This window comes from Pongo pygmaeus, chromosome 14 (assembly GCF_028885625.2).
Source record: "Pongo pygmaeus isolate AG05252 chromosome 14, NHGRI_mPonPyg2-v2.0_pri, whole genome shotgun sequence".
Classification (NCBI taxonomy): domain Eukaryota; kingdom Metazoa; phylum Chordata; class Mammalia; order Primates; family Hominidae; genus Pongo; species Pongo pygmaeus.
In genome coordinates this window covers 50,669,950-50,686,135 of record NC_072387.2, presented here as the reverse complement: position 1 = coordinate 50,686,135, position 16,186 = coordinate 50,669,950, and the positions used below count along the sequence as shown (strand labels likewise).

The 16,186-nt window shown below is 37.4% G+C and overlaps 1 protein-coding gene across 8 annotated transcripts in view; it reads right to left on the bottom strand.

Moving 5' to 3' along the window:
• Positions 1-16,186, bottom strand: part of DGKH (diacylglycerol kinase eta) — a 203,389-nt gene that overhangs the window by 112,596 nt on the left and 74,607 nt on the right. For 7 of the 8 annotated variants that reach the window (XR_010123554.1, XM_054446619.2, XM_063650787.1 and 4 more), the window contains exons 3-4: positions 3,558-3,668; positions 1,498-1,578 (exon numbers count right to left, since the gene is read on the bottom strand). Coding sequence is in view for 6 of the 8 variants with exons in the window: in XM_054446619.2 (XP_054302594.2) it covers positions 1,498-1,578; positions 3,558-3,668 (192 nt within the window). In the remaining 2 variants the exon portion in view is untranslated. Of the gene's footprint in view, positions 1-1,497; positions 1,579-3,557; positions 3,669-16,186 lie in introns of those variants that run through there. The other variant, XM_063650789.1, reaches the window with a different exon arrangement.

Sequence of the window (16,186 nt, the reverse complement as noted above, 5' to 3'; positions counted from 1 at the left end):
CAGCCTAATGCCGGCCCCCAGCCTGCCCCACACTGAAACTACTCACATCAATGGGACCAAATGACCTCCAAGTTAACAAATTGAACCATCACTTTTCAATTCTTCTTTGACTTGGCCTCTCTACAGTATAGGACGTGTCAAAGGATCTGTTTTGAAACTCTCTTCTGCTTGGTTTTTATAACATCACTGACTCCTGATTCTCCTTTACTTAAGAATGCTCTCAGTCTTTATTGGTTAAACCTTGAATTTTAACATTTTCCCAGGACTCTATTCTTGGCTTTCCTCTTCTCAAACTAAACTCTCCCTGGGGATCAGGGGAGATGGGGAGGAATATTTACACTATGAATTATCTCACATGCCTATAAATCAATAAGGCAACATCTGAATTCATTTGTGTCCTCTCTTCCCCCAACCCCTACCAGTGCTCACCTCTATCAAGGCACTGCTGTACACCTGTTTAGCAGTCTGTCTCCCCTGCCCTGGCATGCCTAGGGGATGGACACTGCACGCTGCTGTCAGGAGTGGTAGCTTTCCAGGGAGGACTGGGAGTGTGGATGGGAGTGACAACACAGCAAGAACAATGCACCTTTGAAGACCTAGGAAGTATGTAGTTATAAAAAGTAGCCCACATGAAATTGGGCTGAACAACATCAGGAATATCTTGAGGGAAATTATATACATACACATTCACCTCTGAATTTCTTGTGCTTAACACATGGTGGGAACTCAATCCATACTTTGTGAATGAAAGAAGCTGGAAAAAAATGGGTTATCTGAAATAAGCTTTGAAGAATTGGTAGGATTCCCACAGTGATAGATGGGGGAGGAATCACTGAAGTCAGAGGGAACAGGAAAAGCACAGGCATGGGTAGAATTGCTGCACTGGTGGGACAGAGAAGGACAAATTAATTGTCTGGTAATACTAGAATGCTGAGGCATGATCTTACAAGATCTGAAGACTGAGTTGGGGATGCCATTTGCAGGCAATGTGGAACCAGTGAGGTCTTTTTAAGCAATGTGATCTGTGATCAGAAAAGAAGAAACTGGAACAGAGCTGCTGAATGAATTACCTAAGTGAGAAGTGAAGCCCTGAACTATGGCAACTGCCTGAACGATGGCAACTGGGGTGAAATGGAGTGAAAGTAGGCTACATGGAGAAAATTTTATTTTTAAGACTGAAGGTAAATAAACTTTTTAAATATTCAAGAACAATGGAATTAATTGAAGTACTAATTTAAAGGAGGTGAAAAATAAAGCACTAAAATTAAAAGAGAAAAATGATAAAATTTTTAAAAAGTATATTTAACCTCAGGTTAACTGAGTCATAACTGGTACTGGGTGTTAGAATATACAGTGTATTTAAAGTTGATTGTGTTGGTAGGAACTCCAACACGCATAAGTTAGCAACAGTTTATAATTGAACAGGGCATTCTGTACACGCTTAAGAAAGGTCATTCTATAACTTTTGAGAAGGGAGTTAGCAGAATATAACCATACCGTGAAGCTGTTGTTAGCATTTTTCGTGCTTGCTTCAGCTACACTAGCATCTGAGAGGTCAACTTCATCAAATATCAGAGACTGTTAATGAAAAAAACATACAAATACATTAGAAGAAAACCTAACTCAATGCTCTTCAATACATTTTTTCAATACAGGAATTAGGAATAGAAAATGGGGGAAAAAAAGTTAAGTTGGTTGTACTCTCTGCAATTTCTTCCTATAAAGGAAAAATAAAAGCATAAACTACAACTAATCCATAAATCCCCAACTGAAAAGGACTTTAAAGACGCCCTGGGAACACTGTTTCAATGCAAATGTTCTGTGCTCTCTGGAAGCGTAACAGCTACCACTTCTGGGGAACCTGCTGAGTGTGTGGCATACCCATGCACAATGCAATCTCTCTGAAGCTTGTAACAGCTCTGCCAGGGAGGCAGAGGCAATATCATTGTTTCCAGGTTTGCAACCTAAGAGTTGAGAACTAGTCCTGGCTTAGCTCACGAACCTTCTGAACCTTATTTTCCTCATCTATAACTATGCGTTCAAATGAGGTAATGAATTTGCTTTGCAAGTAGCAGATGACTTTTTTTGTATACTCTTAACATCCAAGGTAGCAAGTAGGAAATCCTAGTCAATAAATGTAGGCTTCCCACTTTTAGTCACTCATTGTTCATACTCATTCAGCGTTCTTCCAGCAAGGCAGGCATAACGGTGCACCGCGAGAACTGCGGAAACTAGAACTTGAAGTAGTTGACAGCTGGACTTGAAACTGAAGTAGACTGTAGAACTAGTCTACTTCAATTCAACCAATGTGACTATAAGACTTGTTCATTGACTGGCAGGAATCTACAGTCTAGCACAGGAGATTAAATAGACACAACTGACTTTAAGGTAAGATAGACAACTAAAAGAGAAGAAATACAATGAAATGCTATAGAAGGTCACAGGTGATTTATCCAGCAGAAAACTGAACTCTCTCTCTCGTGAATCATGGAATAAGGACTATTTGAGGGGATCTTGAAGAAAACAGGGAACTTTGTCAAGTGCAGATGGAAAAGGAAAAGTCATCCTAGTGATGGTAGCATGAGCCCAAACTGGAGGCTGTCAAATAGCCAATGCTGTCTAGAGATAAATGTGAAAAATCAGGATGGAGCCAGATCAGGGACAATTTTGAACATAATGACTTGTAAAATAAGATTATTTTACATGGTTATTACTTCTATAGATACATAAACTTAGAATTAGGTTTGTTTGCTTGTTTTTACCTCCTGGTGTACAATTCTACCAATTATATCACGAGCATACATTTATAAAAATGAAAATAATTAATTATTCAACTGGCACAGTAGCCAGAAATCTTAATTTATTTTTGAATACTAAAATACGAGTTTTTACAAATTGCTTCTCCCAAAACTATATTATTATTATTTGATTCAACTGTTATATAAAAAATTTTTTAAGTCTTGATTTGATTTCAATATGATTTGTATTCCTAATTGCTAGCATACTGGAGTGATTGTTTTATATCAGGTACTGTGGAAGCTCTTGATGTGTATTTTCTCCTTTAAGCCTCCTCTCAGCAACACATGCTGTCCACAGCCACTCCATTGGAATATGCTGGAAGTGGGATATGAGCTCTTGTCTGAATACAGAGCATGAATTCTTAGCAACTACAGCAGCTCTCTCTCCCTCTCTCTCTCTCTCTCTCTCATGGTCAGGGAAAGATTTACAAGATAAAAGGTGGAAACCCAGAATGTTGCGTTTATTACATCTAACAAGGTTACATTTAATGTTTTATTTTAATTGGAAAGAAAGAAGAAAGGAAGAAAGAAATGAAACTACACTAGAGCCTTCCTTAAAGATTATTCTTAGGGACATGTTATGGGACTGACTCAAATAGACCCACTTGGGATGGGGTCCCCGATGGATCACATTTATATTGAATTCATATAAAAGCATAATGCTATAGTGCGCTTCCAAGACAAAAACAGCTTACAGAACCAAAATTTTACATCCGTCCACAGCCTCAAATGCTTGAAACTAATATTCTCGCGAGTTACCTTTGAGTCCTTCGCATAGTAAAGGGTGCGGCCTCGAAGTTTGAAGTATCGCTTTTTCCACCTTTGGAAAGAACTGGTTTGCTTCAATAGCTGTCCCTCTTTAATACTGGTCTAGAGAGAAGCAGAAGCACAATGACACGATTAAAATGAAATTCAAAACCAAATGAAATTCAGAACCAATGGTGCATTTACACTAACATTTTGAATAATATTTCTCATGTCTTACAAATTACAAAAGAATATTTTACTCTCACCACAGCTTTGCATATGTGCAAAGCCCCAAAGAGCAAAAGTGAATTTGACATGGTTCCCTGTTCTCAAAGAATTCACAAATAATAGGCAAGACACATGCACATACACTAATACTTGCAATACAGTGTTATGTGCACACTGCCTTGTATATAGTAAGTATGGTGGAGGTGCAGTATAATATGATTATGAAAGAGCAGAGGTCCTGGAGCCAGAAACCTTGGGTTCACCTCCTGGTGCCACCACTTAGTAGTTGGATGATCTCAGGCAAGTTACTAAACTTCTTCATAGCTTTATTTATTCATCTGTAAAATGGGGATGACAATAGGACATACCTTATAGGGTTGTTGTGAGAAATAAATGAAAAACACGTTAAAGGACTTAGTGCATGGTGCATAGTATGTGCTCATTAAATGTTAGTTACCATCAGCCAGGTGTTATTTCTAACATATACACAGTACTATGCAGGTGGTCCAGAGAAGGAAGCATCAACTCACCTCAGAGGGAGTCAAAGCAATGTTCTCAGACAAGGGCCCAAGGTGGGTCTTGAAGGAGTTTATGACAAGAGATGGGGGAAGGGCATTTTAGGTGTGTGCAAAAGTAGAAAGGTTAAAACAACATGGATATTTGGGACATCTTCGAAGAGCTTTCTGCTATAAATGCAGTGAAGAGTTTGCAAGAGGCAGCAGAGGGAGATGCAGCTGGAAGAGGTAGGCAGGGACTCTGTGGCCCTGGGCCAGGCTCTGGTTAAGTGCCTTAGGTATGCTAGTTCATTTCGTTTTCACCAGCAAAATACTTTGAACCTCTCTGACCTCATCTAGCGTTTCCCTCTCTTGATTTCCTGCATCACAATGGCTGCATTCTTCTGCAGTGGGCCTACATACTCCTGCTGTAGGCTGGCACTACCTCCCCTCTCCTCCCTCAGATATCCCTCTGGCTGACCCCTTCACCTCCTTCAGGTCTTGACCATCTCAATGAGACCCACCTGAGTAACTGCGTGTTTCACACTAAAACTTGTGCTTGCTCACCATATTTTCCCCCATCCTGATCTTATTACCCACCCCACGAAGTACTTCCCATCTCCTGACACATAATGTAATTTACTACGTTTATTGTGCTACCCCTATTAGAATATAAGGTCCCTGAGTTTATTATATCTAAAAAAGTTAAATTTAATGTTTCATTTTAATTGGATGGAAAGAAAGGAAAAAAGAAAGCAAACTACACTAGAGGCTTTCTATAGGATTACCTTAGAGGCCATGTCACAACACTGGCTCAAATAGACCCCCTTAGGATAGGGTCCAAGATGGATCACATTTATATAGCATTCAATAAAGAGTTACCGTGCTATAGTGAGCCTCCAAGACAAAAACAGCTTGTAGAACCAAAATTTTAAATCATCCCACTGGATTGCACACTGACAATATCTCCAGTGCCTAGAACATTATCTGGTACATATGATAGTGAGATCTATATGAATAAATGGCAGGTGCTGAGATCATCTCTCTGTCTGTTTGATTCCACAGTTCATTTCCAACTTTTACATGACACTATTTCTTACTACCATAAAGACATAATATATTGAGAAAAGTTTGTTGTCTCCAATAAGACAGTTAAATTGCGTTAATATTTACTTTGAATTTCAATAAGAATTTTACTCTACAGCTTGCTCTAAGACTGTCTTCCTGGAACTGTTATGGAATCATTACAATTTAATCGTCAACAAAACACTTTTGAAAGTCAGTACCAAAGAGCCAATTTAGAGTCAGACAGACAGATTTCAAGCCAGGCTCCAGCATACAATAACAGTATGAACCTGGACAAATTACTCCAACTCTATGCCTCAGTTTTCTCTCCTAAAAATCGGAAATAACAATACCAACTTCACAAGCTTGTTGCATCTAACTTAATTATAAGATAATGCCTGTAGAGCACTTAGCACACTGTCTGGGTTAGAGAAAACATTCAATAGATGGCAGAAAGTGTTATTATTATGATATCATTATGCTATTAAGTCCAGGGAGTGTTTGCCAGGCATCAAATTATAAGAGCTTCTTGTAAGAAGTAAATAAGTGTTTGCAGCCACTGTCAGGACAAATAACAGCTGGAGTAGGACTGTATCAAGACAGGAGGTTATAGGAGACAAGAGTCAGAATATGCTGGACACAACAGGGAGTGTGCTTTTTCTTCTAAGTGCAAAAAGCTAGTGAAATGTTTAAGGCAGGAAAGTGAAAATGGGGAAATGGGTGAGAAAGGAGGTGGTGATTCGAATGGCAGCCACGGTGGAAAACCACTGCCTCAGACTAGGGTAGGGTCTAGCTGCACATCTAAACCAGTTATAGCTGTTGGAGTCCACACAGAAGCAATGGTAAGAGAGGCCTCCTGAGAGGAGGCAGTGAGAAAGGCCAGGTGTCAGGAGACAAATCTTGCCCTTAATAAGCTTCATGCGGCAGCAGCTAAAAGTGCTCCTGGAGTGAAACTCCAGGCCCCATTTTGCACAAACTCTTAAGAAAAATAAGATTTAATGCCAGCATTCTAAGGCCTCCCTCCTCCGCCTTTGTTTTTATAATTGCAACTCATTTTTTATAGTGTAAACCACCATTTTAATGTCCTACCACATGGTACCAGCTTAATATACAGGGATGGGAATAGGTTATCTTCTATCATCTCTCCCATCACCAGAGCCCAGGACTCATGTAAACACAGGGCAAACCCCATCACCAAATACACTGTTACCACCACTGACTGTAGCAGGAATTAAAAGGTCCCCAAGTCTCACCCCAAAGCCTACTTATTTTTAGCAATATTTCATAACATGGAATCCCAATACAGAAAGGAAATAACATGTACCAGCAATTCACACTGACTTATATTCTATAACTACCTTTTTACTCCATAAATCACACTAAAGTTTTGCTTATAACAATAAAAATTAAAACATATTCATAACAAAGTTAGTTTTAAAAAGGGGAAAAACATAAATAATGATATAAATTTCTAAATAAGTCAAATTAATATAATTTAAATCTATTGAGGCTGAGAGTGTTAGTAAGTGCATATCAGTATTAGCTACATGTCAAAATTATCAGAAATATTCAAATTTATTATGTGACATTTATACCAGAAAGACTAAAAATCCATATTTATCATCTAATTATTTTGTATATTTTAAATGTCATATATCTTGAGAATTTACCCCTGAAATAAAATCTATGTTATCACCAATTAAGTTAGAAATACAAACCAAAGGAAGCAACATTACAGGAAAAAAATTTACAACTTTATTGAGATATCATGATCATATTAGAAACTGCACATAAAGTATACAATTTGATATGTTTTGACATACAAATATGGCCATGAAACCACTACCATAGTCAAGACACTGAACATATTCACCACACTCAAAACTTTCCTTGCATCCCTTTATAATCACTACCTGTCCCCAGGCAACCACTGGTCTGCTGCCAACAGTTGCTTTACATCCTCACCAACATTCAGTCAGTCACTTTAATTTTAGGCATTCTAATAGGTATATAGTATCTCATTGTGGTTTTAATGTGCATTTCCCTAATGACTACTGATTTTGAGCATTTTCCTTTGCTTATTTTTCATGTGCACATCTTCACTGGTAAAATGTCTGTTTGAATCTTTAGTCCATTTTTAAAATTGAACTGTCTGTTTTCCTATTTTTGCATCTTAAATGCCCTTTACATATTCTGGATGCAAGATATTTATCTAACATGTGATTTGCAAATATTTCTTCCCAGTCTGTGACTTGTTTTTTTCCATTGTATTAATGGCATCTTTTGAAGAGCAGAGGATCCTGAATTTGATGAAGTCCTATTTATCAACTTTTTTCTTTTATGAATCACGTCAAATCTAAGACAGCTTTGTCTAACCCAAAGTCACAAAGATTATCTTCTATGGGAAAACATTATTTGTACATGCATGACTATTAATCTCAACATAGAATCTAGTCATTCCAATTTTCAGTTGCTCTGTTACTAATTTCCTGTCTACATTGCTTTTTTTTTTTTAGAAAATATGAACAGGTATAATTATCTAAAATACTGGTTTGTAGCAATTACCCTGTAGATAGACTATTAGAGGAACATCATAAAATGTATAACTTTTGAAATTTATAATATACATTTTGCATATCCATAAAGAGGCACCTCCATATTTGAGGAATTAGTGACTTAATGTAGCTAATATGTAACTAAGAAATAGACCACAGTCCTCTACGTTGGCTTTTTGGTAGCAAATGGTGAATGTATAAGCTAATCCAAATCTGACTTTTCTAAAGTTAGTCACATCTTTTTATAATGCTAAAAATTATTGTGGTCTTGGATCATACACATTTTTTGGTCAAATCAAAGAACGTCTTGCAAAATTATTTGGCTAAAGTAATTATAATTCTTAGTGTAAATTCATGTTTAATTCCAAAACATGCCTATGTTGTATTCTCTGAAGACAAAATTTCCTCCTATTCATCTATACAGGTGGAGCATGTCTTCTTGATCCATGTTTCAAAATATGTGCACACATCATATGCAATGACATGATATGCTAACAGCCTAATCTAAAAAGCTTTCCCAGGACCTGTAGAAAACATTAAGAATTATGAAAAAAGACTGACACTGTCTATTATAATTTGATGTCCCCTCTGAAACTTACGTTGAAATACAATCCTCAATATGGCAGTGTTGAGACCTAGAGCCTTCAAGAAGCTATTGGGTCATGAGTGCTCTGCCTGCATGAATGGATTAATCCATACATAGATTAATGGTTAATGGATCAATGGGCTAACATGAGAGTGGAACTGATGGCTTTACAAGAGAAGAAAGAAAGATCTGAGCTAGCACATTAGCATGCTCAGCCCCCTTGCCATGTGATACTCTGTGTAACTCTGGGACTCTGCAGAGAGTCCCCGCCAGGAAGAAGGCACTCACCAGATGCCCAGCTATGCCCTTGGACTTCCCAGCCTCCAGAACTGTAAGAAATAAATTTATTTTCCTGATAAATCACCCAGCCTCAGGTGTTCTAAGCAACAAAAATGAACTAAGAAACTGCCACTCTTTATGAGGCATAATGAGAAGCTAAATCTTGTGATGACATCATGAAGCACTCATGCCCTCTCATTCCACTTTCTCTTTCTGCCTTCTTTCGCCCTTTAGCTTCTCCCTTTGGTCAACAACCAACATATATTATAAAAGTTCCACCAGAAATTATGTAGTCTAGCTACAAAGAACTATCATGTCCCTCATCAAGAACCTAATTGGGGTAGTGGGGAAAATTTTTCATGCCACACCTCAGAAAGAAAAGTCTGACTTAAGAATATTTCAAACACAAATGGTCATTAGTAATGAGAAGGTCCTTATTCTGGCTAACTGTGTAAAAGACTCTTGAGGGAGAGACTCCATGGTGGAGGTGAGGTGTACTCTTCATTCATCACACAGACAGTATCCACTAATGAGGCTCCAAGTGAAGGACTTTCTGTGTCCCAGGAACCTGGGTTCCAAGTTAGAACTAGGAGTACATCTTTCCATAGAAACCATGTCATAAATTTGCCTTAATGCTTAAGTCCCCATGCTATTCTCTCATGTGTCTGAATCCCAAGGATACCAGTTGCCTAATACTTCTATGGGTGTAGTGGTGAGAAGGAATGAATCCTGACACAGCTGCAGAAAAATGAACAGGAAGGTCACTGGCAAATTAGGAGGTCAATCTCAACTGAGGATAGGTTTTACCTGCCTTTTGCACTGGCCTGGATTATAAACTACTTGGAGTCCAGGAGGCCTATCTCATTTGTTTTTGTATCACCATTGTGAAGGTTCTATAATTTATGTAAGTACAGATGCTCCTTAAGTTACAATGAACATACTAATAAACTCATCATAAGTTGAAAATATTGTAAGTCAAAAATGCATTTCATATACCTAGCCTACTGAACATCACAGCTTAGCCTAATCTACCTTAAACGTGCTCAGAACACTTACGTTAGCCTACAGGTGGGCAAAATCATCTAATAAAAAGCCTATTTTCTAATAAAGTATTGAATATCTCATGTAATTGAATACCACACTGAAAGTGAAAACAGAATGGTTGCATGAGAACTCAAAGTACGTTTTGTACTGAATTCATACTGCTTTCATATCAGAAAATTGGAAAATCATTAAGTTGAACCACTATAAGTCAGGGAATGTCTTGTGTGTGTGTGTGCGTGTCATGTGTGTGTATGTGTGTGTATAATATATAGTATTACTTTCATAGAAAAATGTGGTCTAAGTTCCAAACAACCAGTTCATAAACAAACTACTTCTGGAACAAAATCTAGTTGTGAGTTGGGGTCTGTAAGTAAAAAGGAAAATGGGCAAAGTAACCTCTGTGACAGTGGTTCATAACTTTGGTTGGATCAAGATGCCTTTTCAGAATCTGTTGAAAGTTGTGAATACTATCTCTCCAGAAACATGCATGCATGCGTGCACATACACACACAATACACACACTAAAAATTACATACAATTTTAGAGAGTTCATGAACTTTCGAGATCCACCATAACTAAAAATTACAGCCTCCATATAACAGTAAATTGGATTAGTGTTTTGGTGGTTGTTTTTTAAATAATTGGATTAGTTTTTTGGTTGTTGTTTTTTAAATAAATCAGTCCTTAATATGGTTATGGGTAACAAATATTAATTCTTTTAAACTTTCTCTTCAGTTAGCTTAATGGTCTCCTATACCATTTGAAACAGCGTAATTTGATATTACTTGAGGTTAGAGAGCAATAACTGAAAAATTTTGAGTTCCAATTTTCTGTTGCATTTTCAGCAGTAGTTAATAATTACATAACCAAACAAATCCTAAAATATACAGGCATTTCCTAATTCGAAAGTTTGAAATAGACTTATTTATTCAATTTGAAAATTTATTTTTGAAGATATACTACATAGCTGTTCTTCCCAAGATCATTAAACATTATTTTATAAAAATGAAAAGCTTACCCTAAGAAAAATTAATTTGAATTCAAATATTCATTCCTTCAAAACACAAAAGAATATATTTTCATTCCATGTTTTCAGTCTTAGTTTATTTTCAAACCAAGATTGGAGATGTGGAACCTCTGGGTAACACATTATTTTCACTTTAGACTAGGAAAGCTCAATTAGCACCCACACCTCAATAACCTGAAATAACCAAACAACGGTTCAGAGTCTTTAATGTCCTATCCAGTTTCATGGTTTACTGCTGCATAAAGTGTGCACTTGTGACTCATAAAAGGACACTACCATAGAGAGAAGTCAAAAGATAATATGGGGAAAATATAACCACAGTGGAAAGGAAGTATCAAAGGCTGTATTATCAGTATTTTAGAGAGTTATTCTTCAAAAAAATAACATTGATTCAGCATTTATGATTAAAAAGAGAATGTGCAAAAAATAAGAGGTATAGAAATCAAGACTTAATAGTATGTTAAATAATCATTAACCTGATCAGAAAGGAATATGAAGTATTCATTTAAAAACATACAGATTACATGGCACAACAATGTGAATATACTTAAAGCTACTGAAATGCACATTTAGAAATGATTAAGATGGTAAATTTTATGTTATAAAATTTTTATGTGATAAAATTTTTACCATAATGTAAATAATTTTTTTAAAAAAAAGAGATTACAACACTCTTAAATATCCCAGAAAGTCCTTGGGATAAGAGCTAAAAACTTTTAAGAGGATAATGTAGCTTCTAGTCTAACAAAGTTAGTCAGAGAAGGAGAAAGAAACTACACTGAATGTCATGGAAGAGCTATCTCATCGAGTTCAGAACTGAAGACTTATGGCCTAGCACTGACCACAGGACTGCTTTTTGGACCAGACTGCAGATGACCAGTAACACCATGGGAAGCCACCTCGGCTAAGAGGAGAGTCTCTGAACTTTGTCATGTGACATCATGCTAGTCTTTTGTTACTCTAAATCCATTCTTCTTCTTTCAGATGCTTGCTCAGATTCATTCACATACAAATTATTTCTTTTCCTGAAAATGCCTAAAATATGTAGTCCAGTCATGCCCATTCAATACAGTCCTATTTCAAGATGCTTTGAGGAGAAATACGGGAAGCCTGTAGCCACTGCCAAGGAGGATTCGGGAGAGTTATATGGTGAGCTGCATCACTGTAGCATCTGGTGTCACCCAAGGTAGGCAGCCCATAATTCCTAAACCCAAACACAGAACATTAAAGTGCTATAAAAATACATCTTGGCCAAAGAATAAATCATTTGGAAATTCAAATGGCAGAAGTGGGTGTATTCAGATTTTTGTAAAGTTCTGTTTAAGGCAATGGGGAAGAAAAGTTAATGTTTGGTCTATTTATGTTCTAAAAGTACTGTTTTAAGGAAATGTAAATAACCTACTTCATTCTCCCATGGTTTTGCGGGTAATTTTCTAAAATGAAAATCTAGTTAAATTACGCCACTGCTTCAAGCCCTTCATTAGTTCTCTTCTGCCTGCCACATAAAGTCCAAGCTCCTACATGTACCATAGAAGGCCCCTACACAGCCCTCCAAATGTGTGGCCTACCCCTCCTAAGCTCCTTCCTCTGCCCTAAATATCCTCTGCTCCATTTGTCTGTCTTGAAATCTATTCATCTCAACATTCATCCAGCACCATTAGCCCTGGGAAGGCTTCCTTGACCCCGTAGGGGTAGGAAGAAGCCACCACTCCCACCTTCGGGTCTCTAATACATCCTTATCCTGTCTGTGTAACAGCACCTATGACACTGAAGAGTGTCCATCCACATATTTATGGTCCCACCAGGTCGCGGCCTTTAAGAGGGCAAAGACAGCAACCTACCCATTTTTGTAACATCACCATCTATGGCATTAGGTAACACATCATACGGCCTCCATAAATAAATGTTGGTGGAGTTGACCTAAACAACTTTTACCAAGAGTATAAAATGGTATGTAAGGTAACTGTGTATTTTAAAACAAAGACAAAAAATTAGAAAACGGGAAAGCCCTGGGCCCCTGATTGAGGGGAAATGGTATCAATGAGTAAACAAGAAACACTGTCCGGAAATGCTTTTTTTTTTTTTTGAGACGGAGTCTCTCTCTCGCCCAGGCTGGAGTGCAGTGGCGCAATCTCGGCTCACTGCAAGCTCCGCCTCCCGGGTTCACGCCATTCTCCTACCTCAGCCTCCCGAGTAGCTGGGACTACAGGCGCCCGCCAACACGCCCGGCTAATTTTTTGTCTTTTTAGTAGAGACGGGGTTTCACCATGTTAGCCAAGATGGTCTCGATCTCATGACCTCGTGATCCGCCCGCCTCGGCCTCCCAAAGTGCTGGGATTACAGGCGTGAGCCACCGCAACCGGCCGGAAATGCTTTTATGGTTTCCAGGGTTCAGCAGATTTGAGGCTGTTTCTTTTCACGTGTATGAAAATGGACACAATGCTCAAAGGCATACGTCTGGAGGGGCAGAAAATGTCTATCCTGATTTTTTATGAGAATATTGTGCATTTAGAGATGTTCCTTATAGAGTCATTTTCAAAGCAAATAATTTATGTTTTTTCTATAGAATTATTACATTCTTCAAATCTTACATAAGCATGGATTAATCTGCGATGCGTGAGGCTGTGGTGTATATATAAAGATGTATAAAATATAGTCGTTGCCTTCATGAAGCTACAAACCTCTCTATGTTACAATATACAAACAGCTAATTTTAAATCCATGAAAAAAAAAAAGAAAAGGAAAAAACATTCTTGCCTTCCTCTAAAAGATGTGATTAAAAAGATTTAGCTGGGAGGCAGTTATTCACATGAAAGTTAATCCTCAAAATAAACTTCTGTTTATGTACGGCTAAACAAACGCTTCTTATAAAAGAACAAGCATAACCAAAAAGTGATTAATTTGTAACAGCTCTAGCAAATATAATCATACAATCAAAGTGTGGTTAAGAAAAAAGCAAGTGGCTCCAAATATTTCAAAATAATGAGTATACCAAGTGAAGAAACAAAGAATCATTTTTTTAAAAATCATGCTATTATATTCGATATTAATGTTCAACCAAAATAACAAAGTTAGTAACAAATATAAGAAATAGTTATAATCAGAGTTATGGTTAAGAATCTGTTAAAAGCAAGTATGTTTTAGTTTTACTTTGTTCACAAATTCTAGGATGAGGCATTAACTCCCCCCTCCTCCCAAAAAGGGCTTAGAAACATTTGTATTAACTGCCATTTAGTCATATAATCTGGCAATTAATGGTTTAGTACTACCTGACCCTCATGGAAAATCAGTAAAGCCATATAGATTCCAACTGGAATCCAATAACCTAGTTTAAAAAAATTAAAAGCAAAAAGATCAATGAACCTGACTTTGAAAAATCATTTTCCAAAAATAAAAGCATTGCAAGTTGAATAAATTCTTATGTAGCTGGCTTTCTGAAACTGTTTTTAGTCCAATGTCTTAAAGCTGCAGAATTGCTCATTTCATGCCCTTTGCTTAAAGAAAATAAAAGTAATTTCTCTTTTAAACTATATACACACATGGATGCTCCAGGATGTCACCTAAATTTTCAGAATCGCCTCTGTGTCACAAGTGGAAGCTCCTTAGATGGAAAACCACTTTAATGCCCCAAGGAGAATGCAACCTTAAAAACAGCCCTTTGATGAGCCTTTTGTAAAGCTAAGAATCCTTGAAAAATCAGGCACTGCCCGATTTATCCAGTAGGTATACACTTTCATATGCGATGCTGGCTTTTAGAGGAGCGTTAAACAGGTGTGTAAAGTGCAAAGGTCAGTGAGAATGCATGTCTTTTACAGATGCCTTCAAGAATTCCAGAAGAACCTCTAGCTTCTAGCAGTCATGTCCCAGCATGACCTCCACTTCTCATCTAAGGAATGGAATTTGGCGTCATGGGAGAGATGGATCAGGGGAGATTTCAATACTCTACATTTTATTTGTGTCACTTCTTTCCTGTCTCTTCTAACTACTATCTATCGTGTCCTCTCAAACAATTTTTCTTTGGCCTATATATTTCCTTATTCATTTGTCATATAAATTCAAGAAAAGCTGTGTTATGCTTTCTTGGGTGTCTGTACAAAACCTGTAACATCATGAATCTATCTGACCATCTTTAATGGTCAAACTAAGCCTCTATAGTTAACAGACTTTCACCTCTGAAATGGAAATAATGCCTGCATATCACTATGTGCTATGATGATATGTGAGGCAATGGATTCAAAATAATACATAATTCTTTAAAAACATGGCATGTCAAGATATTATCATCATAACAGTCCTCATCCTAAGCATTATTTATTATGGAAAAGTTTTTGTTCCTTAAATCCATCCCTTTCCACCCCTCTTGCTATTGCCTTAGTTTGGGCTCCTCTAATTCTCTTGGACTCAATAGTTTACTAGGTGCTCTCCATGCTATCAATTTTTCCCACCACTAGGCCATTCTTTCCACTGTGGACAAAACTATCTCTGAAATCCTGCCGAACTCTGGTTCAATATGTTCAAGGTGTGCCCATCACCCGCATAATTCCAGACCTCTTAGCTGGGCATACAAGACTCTTTTGTCCACAAGTGCCCCACCTTCCTTAACAGCCCCATCTTCAGCAATCCTCCTAAGGTCCCCTAATAGTAAAGTAAAAGAGAAGTACTTGGTAATCCCCAAATACACCATGCTTTCCTGTGTCCAAGCTTTTTCACCAGCTCTCCCTTCTACTCAATATCGTCCTCCACTACCTCTGCTAAACCTCCCACCCCATCCCATCCTCCTTCAAAGCTCTGGCCACTGTCACATCCTTGGTATACCCACAGCTCTATGCTCATGCATTACTTACAGCATTAATCATGCTGCATAGGGATTTTTTTTAATGCCTGGGTCTCTCCTATAGGACTGAGTTTCTCAGTGACAAAAACTGTATCTTATTTATTTTTCTATCCCACATATAGCCAAGTATTTGATATGAAGAAAATAATTAATACATGTTAACTAATTTGTTGAAGAATCAGGAAACAAAAAGAAATTAAACGATTAAAACTTTTTTTCTTTGATAACAATTGGAGGAATTCAGTAGAAAAAGACAATTCAATTTTTCTTTCCAGCAAGTCACTATACTGGCAGGAAGCATAAAACAAAAATAGACCTGACTCCTGTAAAAGAGCCCCAGGCTGGGTTCCACTTCTCCCTCCACCATTTACTAGCTCTGTGACTTCACATAAGTAATCAAATCTATGAACCTAAGTTTCCCCATCTGTAAATAAATAAACATCACCTGCCCTGTATTCCTCAGACTTGTCAGGAAGAAACAAAATGATAAGCAAATATATCTTGTAAACTCCGAAATGCTATGAAATAT